At 39.3% G+C, this 10,000-nt stretch overlaps 1 protein-coding gene across 1 annotated transcript; it reads left to right on the top strand.

Annotated features, from left to right (window-relative positions):
* The first annotated feature begins 366 nt into the window (after positions 1 to 366).
* LOC138955346 (uncharacterized) lies at positions 367 to 8,732 on the top strand. The gene is made up of 3 exons (XM_070326957.1): positions 367 to 466; positions 5,365 to 5,515; positions 8,409 to 8,732. Exons 1-3 carry the CDS (start codon positions 385 to 387, stop codon positions 8,677 to 8,679), a joined length of 504 nt encoding a protein of 167 aa, XP_070183058.1. The 5' UTR covers positions 367 to 384; the 3' UTR covers positions 8,680 to 8,732.
* Positions 8,733 to 10,000: the final 1,268 nt, after the last annotated feature.

Below are 10,000 nucleotides of genomic sequence, written 5' to 3'. Positions count from 1 at the left end.
CAGTTTTGCAGATGGACCTTGCGTGCAAAGTGGACTTTTTTTTCTTTTTTTCCCATTGAGTAGCACGATTGTCTGTTCAGTGCATTTTGCACTTTCATGTACGCGTACCAATGCACACACGCACACACAGCACTATAATGTTGATGATGACATATAATTATACATTGTCTTTGTTTATTTACCTTTGACAATGTCCGGTGGTTCTGAACAAGAACAAGAGCAAGACTTTACCCCGCCATGTATAGCATACAAGCCATTGGGTTTTGTCCTCTAGGTATTCCTGTTCATAATGTTGACGATGATGATATAATTTGTTGTTTGTTAACGTTTGATCTAATCATGACAATGTCGGTTGTTCCAGATGGTGGTAAGACAGGCAAGGTGATGGAGGTCGTGAGGCAGCTGCTGATGGTATTGTCGCTGCTGTCGTTGCTTGCTATGGCTTTGGCGGGGGACGTCAAGTATGGTAGGTGTTAATATCATAATCGGGTGTGTGTGTGTGTGTGTGGGGGGGGGGGGGGTAGGGGGTGTTTGTGTGTGCGTGCGTGCGATCGTGTCAGTGTTTGTGTGTGCGAGGGTGCGTGTGTGTATATACGTGTGTGTCTGTGTGTGCGCGCGCGCACGTGTGTGTGTGTGTGTGTGTGTGTGTGTGTGTGTGTGTGTGTGCGATCGTGTTAGTGTCTGTTTGTGTGTGTGTGTGTGTGGGTGTGTGCGCGCGCGCGTGTGTGTGTGTGTGTGTGCGCGCGCGCGTGTGTGTGTGTGTGTGTGTGTGTCTGCGTGCGTGCGTGTGTGTGTGTGTGTCTGCGATCGTGTTAGTGTTTGTTTGTGCGTGCGTGCGTGTGTGTGTATGTGTGTGTGTGTGTGGGTATGTGTGTGTGTGTGTGTGTGTGTGTGTGCGCGCGCGCGTGTGTTTGTATGTGTGATGAATAGTTAAAATACTTTACTTTCTTGTCCTTACATAAGTAAACTTAGTAGCAACCTTTTTCCTCGTATAACTGTGCTTCCAAGTCAAGTCAAGTATTTTATTGTTTTGGGCCCAGAGGGCTTTGAAACAAAGATATAATTTTAACAAAAAAGGTAACAAATCAGACAGTTAATATATATATACAAATTGAGCGGACAAATACAACAATACTATACAACCAAAATAAATTGGCAATATACACTTCCATGCATACAAACAAAAATAAAAGAAAAATAGGTTTAACAAAATCAGGTAAGAGATCGGACAGATAATATATATACATTAAGCAGACAACGATAATATACAGCCGAAATAAATTGGCAATACCATTATGCCATGCATCTTTTGTAAAAACACAAAACAAAACAAAAGCATATATTACATACATATACATACCAATAAAGAAACTAGATATAACGCTAACATACTAAAATCATAACGTGGGCTACAAATCTTGCTAGCTTCATTAGTTTTATCTTAGATTTACAATTCATTAACTGTTCCTATTTTAAACAATTTGGGTGAGATCGGTAATAAGGACTAATTAATTTTCTTCTTTCAGACACTATACTTTCGTCGGTACAAATGAACAAATAGTGAAACTCATCACCTAATTCATTTTTATCTCACATATCACACAATCTTTCATTTCTAGGAGCATTAAAAAATCTGTGCTGATGTATTGGCAACTTATGATTGCTTGTTCTAAATTTCTAAATTTTGCTAATTTAACTTGGAATTTCCAAGGCAAACAAAGCAAATACCTTTCCAGACAAAAATCCTTTTTATATATTCTGTAATTAAAACACAAGCTGTTGGCGTTCACGTCAGTGTTCCATTCCTGCAGGAATTGATCTCTTAGCCTTTGCTTTACAACGTTTTTAAAACCTGAGACGGCAAGACTCTGAGTTGTCCATAAATATGATAGACCCAACTTATTTAACATAGTATTGACATGCGACAACCAGGGCAATTTAACGTTTTGTACATGGTACAACTTCAAATGTAGCTTTAACATTAAACAGGACATCTTATTCGCACCATCGTTCATTTCTTTCATCAGTTTATACCAATAAACCAGTAACTGACATTGTACCTCAATTCTAATTGGATAACGACCAAGCTCTCCGTAAACCATACAGGTGGGTGTAGTTTTATATACATCAAGAAGCATTTTTAAAAATCGCAATTGAAACCTTGATAATATGTCTAATGAATCATATCCCCACACCTCACAACCATACAGCAAAATTGGATGTACACACTTCTCAAAAAGATCCAATTGCACATCAATTGGTAAATTTAGTTTTCTACATTTTCGAATTAACGAGAACATTGCACGGTTACCAATCAAACATTGACGTTTCATGGCATTATGAAATTTGTTATTATAGTTAAATAGTACACCTAAGTACACATAGTCCCAAACTACTTGGACAGATACTCCATTCAAGAAAAAATTTGGGATATTCCGTATTTTCCCCCGCGAAAAAACAACTATTTTTGTCTTTTCAATATTTATGCTTAGTCCCCAGTTTTTACAATAACGATCTAGTCCATCCAAAACACTCCTACTCTCTTCCATGTCCCCAGCGAACTGTCCTTCCCTGCTACTCCAAAAAACCCACCCTACAATTTCCGCAAAAAAAATTCACCTTCAGCCCCCTTTCCTCTCGCCGTCACTCAAATCCTCCCCCCCCCCCTCCCTCCAGCCCCACCCACAACTCACCGAAAAAGTCACCGGCTGCCTATATCAGGTCTCAGCTGCCAGTACTGTTTGACGAGGTCTCGTGAGACCTTGCTGATGAGATTTCAGGGTGGTGACTTATTCCAGGCTCGACTGCGCGGCGGTGTAAAGGGAGATTTGCTCGCCCTGTGACGTATGCTTGGGGGACGCTTTGACTCGATCGAGACTAAGACGGTGTCATGGCGTCGGACATATAGCTGCGTTTATTTCGTGTTAAAGCGATTCTGGCTTCTTGGCTGAGTAGAGGAGGACATTTCTTTGTCACTTCCCGTTCTGCGACTTTGACCTAGAAGCAGCTAGAATAGTGGCGTCTGCGCAGGATGGTGAAAGGCCGGTGTAACACGAAATTTTTACTCCACGAAAAATTTACTCCGGAGTAAATATTTCGTACGAAATTCTTACACCGAGTACACTTTTCGTACGAGAAAAGAACTCCCATAGACACGAAAAAATTACTCCCTCCGCGAAATTTTTACTCCCCATTTTTTTTTACTTCCAGTAAAAATCTCGTACGCAAAAATGGGATGCGGGCGAAGGGATAATGCCAATAAGTGATCTCGCGCACACGAATGTCGCGCTACCCTCCTTCCACCCCTTCCACCACCAAGACTAACAGGGGACAAGGGAGTAAAAATTTCGTACTCCTGGCATGGGAAGTTAAATTGCTCGTGTTGGGGTGAAGTAATTTATTCGTTATTTATTCGTCAGGGGAGTAACATTTTTGTACGAAATTTTTACTCGGAACTCACCTGTCTTGGGGAGTAATTTTCTCGTGCAATGGGGGAGTGCTTTTTTCGTAAAGGGAGTAACTTTTTCGTACGAAATGTTTACTCCGGAGTGAAAAATCTCGTGTGAGTAATTTTCTCGTGTTACACCGGGTACACTCAGAGCTCCCTATAGTGCGCGTTCCTGCGTCCTATACGCACTGTCGTGTTGTTGTTGTTTGTTCTTAGTTTGTTTTTCGTTTGTTTATGCTTTTTCCAAAATGACAAACCTGGCTTTTTTTCTTCTTCCAACATCAGTTGATTTCTACTTCACAATAAACAAAACAATGTTGCCTCTAATGTAACGAGTTTTAAAGGACTTAAAGGCTGCACTTTCGGTTGAACACACTTGTCCAAAATCATGGTGTTATCTACAACGACGGTTATCGGCTTCGCAAACAAAACATGCTAAGGGGGGTAAAAGCCTTTTCAGACAACCGTGCTGTTCTGCGCCAACAACTGTTGCTTTTCGTTATAAAGCTAGAGATAGCAAACAAAACATTCTGTTTCCAAAGGTTACGAGTTTAGACGCAACCCCTTTCAATCCATGGACGGTTCTAACCTCAGTGTACGCGGAGTTCGAGAGATAACTGTTTTTCTATACAGAACAACCAGACACGGGCGAACAAACTTGTTAAGCTAAGATCAGAGACTATCTGAAGCTTGTGCAATGGCGTAGGCAGTTCCAAATGAAATTCCTAGGTTTGCTGTGTCATGCGACTTTGCTGTATCGCGTGTGTGTTATGTTGTGTGTGTGTGTGTGTTTGCGTGTGTATGTGTGTATGTGTGTGTGTGTGTGTGTGTGTGTGTGTTTGCGTGTGTGTGTGTGTGTATTTATATATATGTGTGTGTGTGTGTGTGTGTGTGTGTTTGTGTGTGTGTGTGAGTTGCGTGTTTGAGTGTGTGTGTGGGGGGGGGGGGTTGTGGGTGTCGATATATGTGGCACAGAAAGAAACAGATATCGGACATAGTTCATCATTCAACTATGGCCTATCCTCTTCTCGGAAGAAAATGTCATTTTCCCCCATCACTGCGACCGGGGCATTGTAATCTCCAAACTGTCTTTCAAAAAAAAATGTGTCGTTTATTGTGCGATTAGACAGCGACAGAAAGACAGTTCCAAAACACATCTTGTAACGGAATTGTTTAACTTGAAGGAATGTTTGTGTATGAAAGGACAACAGAATATAGATTGAAACTAGATTTTCTCTGCATCGTGGCATATTCTTCTTTTTCTTTTTGTTTCTTCTTTTTCTTCTCCTTCTTCTTTGGCCGTGGCCTGCAACTCACACAAGAATGCACTATTGAGCTATTACGTGAATGACCCTTCTTTTCTCTGCCATGAAGGCAGTCATGCTCCCTTTCAGGGGAAACAAACAACAGAAATGCATGATAAAACGAGCTCTAATTTCTTAGTGAAATACATTTCATATGACATGGAATGTGTTAGTAACTGTCTTAATTGACATTTGCTGGGATTTTCAGGAATCTCGTTTCACACGGTTTCTTCGGTCCCCACCCTCCCCTTCAAGCCCTGGATTTGTTTGACTCTTTTTTCATGTCAAGCCTTTTTTTTGCTTGACTCTTTGATCCTCTCAAGACTTTTACCATTTCAAGCCTTATTTTGCCTAATTCTTTGAACATTTCAAGCTCTGGATTTGATTGACTGTTTTACCATGCCAAGCCCTTTTTTGGTTGATTCTTTGACCATTTCAAAAACTGATTTGCACTGATTCTTTTACCATTTCAGGCCCTGGTCTTTATTGACTCTTTTATAATTACCATGTTAAACTCTGGTTTTTAATGACTTTTTTTTATCATGTTGAACCATGGTTTTGATTGACTTTTTGACCATTTCAAGCCCTGGTCTTTCTTGACTCTTTTGACAGCGGTCAACTGCAAGTTCAGCAACGAGGGTTGCGAGTATGACGAGGAGTGTTGCTCGGGCAAGTGCCTTCAAGCTCACCCGGGCACCAACCCCCGCTGCACGCGGTCCACGCTGCACCATGACTGCCTCTACAGCTACCAGTGCGAAGACAGGTACAACCTCGACCTTTACCTTTTAATACTTCGTATATTTTTTATGTTTTTGGTTGTTGTCATATGTTGTTAAATAATAATAATAATGTTAATGATATCATCATCATCATCGTCATCATCATCATCATCATCAGTAGCAGCAGCAGCATCAACATCATCACCTTCATCATCATCATCATCTGCAGCAGCAGCAGTAGCAGCAGCATCGTCATCAGCATCATCATCAGCATCATCATCATCATCATCATCATCATCATCATCATCATCATCATCATCATCATCATCATCATCATCATCATCATCATCATCATTATTAGCATCATAATGATGAACACTTATTTAGCATACGATTACATGTACAGCACCTTACGTTCAACAACAACAAAAGAACAGTCTAAGAAACGAACTTTTAATATTATTTGGTTCTGTAGACTTTGTTCTTTTTATATTTAGTCAAGTTTTGACTAAATATTTTAACATCGAGGGGGAATCGAAACGAGGGTCGTGATGTATGTGCGTGTGTGCGTGTGTGCGTGTGTGTGTGTGTGTGTGTAGAGCGATTCAGACTAAACTACTGGACCGATCTGTATGAAATTTGACATGAGAGTTCCTGGGTATGAAATCCCCGAACGTTTTTTTCATTTTTTTGATAAATGTCTTTGATGACGTCATATCCGGCTTTTCGTGAAAGTTGAGGCGGCACTGTCACGCCCTCATTTTTCAACCAAATTGGTTGAAATTGTGGTCAAGTAATGTTCGACGAAGCCCGGACTTCGGTATTGCATTTCAGCTTGGTGGCTTAAAAATTAATTAATGACTTTGGTCATTAAAAATCTGAAAATTGTAAAAAAAATTAAAAATTTATAAAACGATCCAAATTTACGTTTATCTTATTCTCCATCATTTGCTGATTCCAAAAACATATAAATATGTTATATTCGGATTAAAAACAAGCTCTGAAAATTAAATATATAAAAATTATTATCAAAATTAAATTGTCCAAATCAATTTAAAAACATTTTCATCTTATTCCTTGTCGGTTCCTGATTCCAAAAACATATAGATATGATATGTTTGGATTAAAAACACGCTCAGAAAGTTAAAACAAAGAGAGGTACAGAAAAGCGTGCTATCCTTCTTAGCGCAACTACTACCCCGCTCTTCTTGTCAATTTCACTGCCTTTGCCATGAGCGGTGGACTGACGATGCTACGAGTATACGGTCTTGCTGAAAAATGGCATTGCGTTCAGTTTCATTCTGTGAGTTCGACAGCTACTTGACTAAATATTGTATTTTCGCCTTACGCGACTTGTTTACATTTAGTCAAGTTTTGATTTGTTGTTACATTTAGTCAAGTTTTGACTAAATGTTTTAACATAGAGGGGGAATCGAGACGAGGGTCGTGGTGTATGTGAGTGTGTGTGTGTATGTGTGTGTGTGTGTGTGTCTGTGTCTGTCTGTGCGTGTGTGTGTGTGTGTAGAGCGATTCAGACTAAACTACTGGACCGATCTTTATGAAATTTTACATGAGAGTTCCTGGGAATGATATCCCCGGATGTTTTTTTTCATTTTTTCGATAATTACCTTTGATGACGTCATATCCGGAATTTTGTAAAAGTTGAGGCGGCACTGTCACACCTTCATTTTTCAATCAAATTGATTGAAATTTTGGCCAAGCAATCTTCGACAAAGGCCGGACGTTGGTATTGCATTTCAGCTTGGAGGCTTAAAAATTATTTGATGACTTTGGTCATTAAAATTCTAAAAATTGTAATTAAAATTATTTTTTTATAAAACGATCTAAAAATACATTTATCGTATTGTTCATCATTTTCTGATTCCAAAACCATATAAATATGTTATATTCGGATTAAAAACAAGCTCTGAAAATTAAAAACATACAAATTATGATTAAAATAAAATATCCGAAATCGATTTAAAAACAATTTCATCTTATTCCTTGTCCGTTCTTGATTCCAAAAACATATAGATATGATATGTTTGGATTAAAAACACGTTCAGAAAGTTAAAAAGAATAGAGATATAGAAAAGCGGGCTATCCTCCTCAGTGCAACCGCTACCGCGCTTTTCTGGATTGTTAATTTCACTGCCTTTGCCACAAGCGGTGGACAGACGATGCTACGAGTGTACGGTCTTGCGGAAAAAAATGCAGTGCGTTCAGTTTCATTCTGTGAGTTCGACTGAGCTTGACTAAAATGTTGTTATTTCGCCTTACACGACTTGTTGAACGTTAGATGCTGCCTGTCTTCTTCTTAACTGATTTTCTTCTTTCTCTTTCTGTCCTAATTATATCCTTTTATATATAATTGTTATCATGTTTTGCTGATGAAGGCCTTGGGCCGAAATCCTTTCTTGTTCTTCTTTTATTGTCCATGTTTATGGTGAGAAGATTGTCATTGTTATTGTTCTTCTTTTATTGTCCATGTTTATGGTGAGAAGATTGTCATTGTTATTGTTCTTCTTTTATTGTCCATGTTTATGGTGAGAAGATTGTCATTGTTCTTGTTCTTCTCACCTGCAGTCTCAACATCTTTTTCCTCTTTTTTGTCAATCAACAGGTCATCGTGTGGGCCATTGAACACCTGTTTCTCCAAGTACTGGGGCATGCTGGGAGATGTTCATTGTTATCTTGTTCTTGTTCTTAATTCTCTCCTTCAGTGCCTTGTTACTATTCTGTCAATCCTATTCTGTCAATCCTATTCTGCCAATACTATTCTGTCAATCCTATTCTTATTCCTTTTCCTATTCTGCCAAATTGGTTCTTGTTCGTCTTTTATTGTCCATGTTTATAGTGAACCGATTGTCATGCATTGTTATATGGTTCTTGTTCTTCTCACCTGCAGTTTCTTGTTCCTATTCTGCCAATCAACAGGTTATCCTGTGGGCCATTGAACACCTGTTGCTCCAAGTACTGGGGGACGTGTATGCGACACGAAGATTGTTGCCACTCCCAGTTCGTCTGTATCGAGGCGGACGGCTTCTATTACAAGCGTTGTCTGATGGGCAAAGTGGCGCCAACAAGCCGTGGCAGCCAAAGGGTTAATGGAGCTGCTGGCGTCCTGGGGATATCTATTATGGTGCTGTTGACCAGGATGGTTGTGCGTTACGTCATCACTGCGGACACTTATGACGTATTTTCGTGATGCAAACTTTCTTCTTCGTTGTGATATAAACTGACTTGTTCCCCCTCGCCTGACACGTGTTGTGTGTTAATTATTTGTATTTTTATTCATTGATATAAGTTTATACTATTTTTTGTTTTTGGTTTTTTTTTACGATGTGTGTGTGTGTGTGTGTGTGTGTGTGTGTGTGTGTGTGTGTGTGTGTGTGTGTGTGTGTGTGTGTGTGTGTGTGTGTGAGTGTGTGTGAGTGTGTGTGTGTTTAAAGCACCAAAAAAAATCACTCAAGGGAATTCATGAACGATTGATATGTAAATGTTTGCAGGAAGGTACGTGTACGATGTTTCTCATTTTTTAATAACTTTATTTGATGACGTCGTTTGTCCGTTAAAATATTTTTTTAACAAAGCTTTTAGCCGAACTGTAGCAACAGCATATTTTGAAATACATAATTTTTCATCAAGTATAGTCTTTGGTTAGGTTTTAACTGTTATGTCGTATTTCTCCTTGATACCTGCAATTCATTATCGAAACTGACACTCAAAAGTAATGTCTAGCATTGAACATATTTAATTTTTTGAACAACATTTTGTTTCTTTACCGTTTACAGTTCCCCACATCCAAAGCATACACTTTTTGTGATGAAAATACGCCAGGATTTTTTTAAATTACTTTTTGCAATGCACGTTTCAAGTCTCCCAGCTGGCGAGATTCCTTGCCAGTGATTATTTTTTGTTTTAATGAGATACGACACCGATTGAACAAACCAAGATGTCTCCGTCCTTGACCCTCCCTATAAAGAGAAACCTCTGGTGTAAAAAGCAAAGCAACGTTCAATAAGGCCACAAAAAAATAGGTCTGTTTTCGGTAACATAGGCCAAAAAAATAGGGTCGGTAGGTCGGGATTTTTTTTTTCTCTCCAAAAAAACATATTTTTTACGTTATTTTGCAAAAAAAAACCAAAAGATTTTTTTTTTCTATTTTTTTTACCCCAAATGCCAAAAAAAAGTCTAGGGTCGCGCGAAAAAAATAGGATCGGTCGGGTTACCGTAAACAGACCTATTTTTTTGTGTGGCCTAAATGCGAATAATGGAGTTCCGTTAAAAAGTTCTGTCGCATTTTAGGTATGAAGAAGTGACGATGAAGTGACAAAGAATGTCAAGAACGTAGGTCATATCAGCAGAAGAAGAATACCCGTAAGGGGCAAATTACACCTGCGCAGAGTCAGCGGCACAGACGACGCGCTGCAGATTATTGAGGTAATTTTTTTTTTGCCAGCCCGCTTTACGTTGCGTGAAAAGAAAACAGGCCAAGTACTTGTCATAATCTCCATGCAGCGCCGCTG

This window comes from Littorina saxatilis, unplaced genomic scaffold (genome assembly GCF_037325665.1).
Source record: "Littorina saxatilis isolate snail1 unplaced genomic scaffold, US_GU_Lsax_2.0 scaffold_392, whole genome shotgun sequence".
Taxonomy (NCBI): domain Eukaryota; kingdom Metazoa; phylum Mollusca; class Gastropoda; order Littorinimorpha; family Littorinidae; genus Littorina; species Littorina saxatilis.
The sequence above is the reverse complement of the archived record's forward strand: the minus strand, read 5'-3'. Positions and strand labels throughout refer to the sequence as shown.

What these genes read in the sequence shown, in the direction of transcription:
- LOC138955346 (XM_070326957.1), top strand. Translation starts at nt 385, where the DNA reads ATGGAGGTCGTGAGGCAGCTGCTGATGGTATTGTCGCTGCTGTCGTTG. An exon ending in GGCGGGGGACGTCAAGTATG is followed by an intron (nt 467 to 5,364) that starts GTAGGTGTTAAT and finishes CTCTTTTGACAG; the next exon opens with CGGTCAACTGCAAGTTCAGC. An exon ending in AGCTACCAGTGCGAAGACAG is followed by an intron (nt 5,516 to 8,408) that starts GTACAACCTCGA and finishes GCCAATCAACAG; the next exon opens with GTTATCCTGTGGGCCATTGA.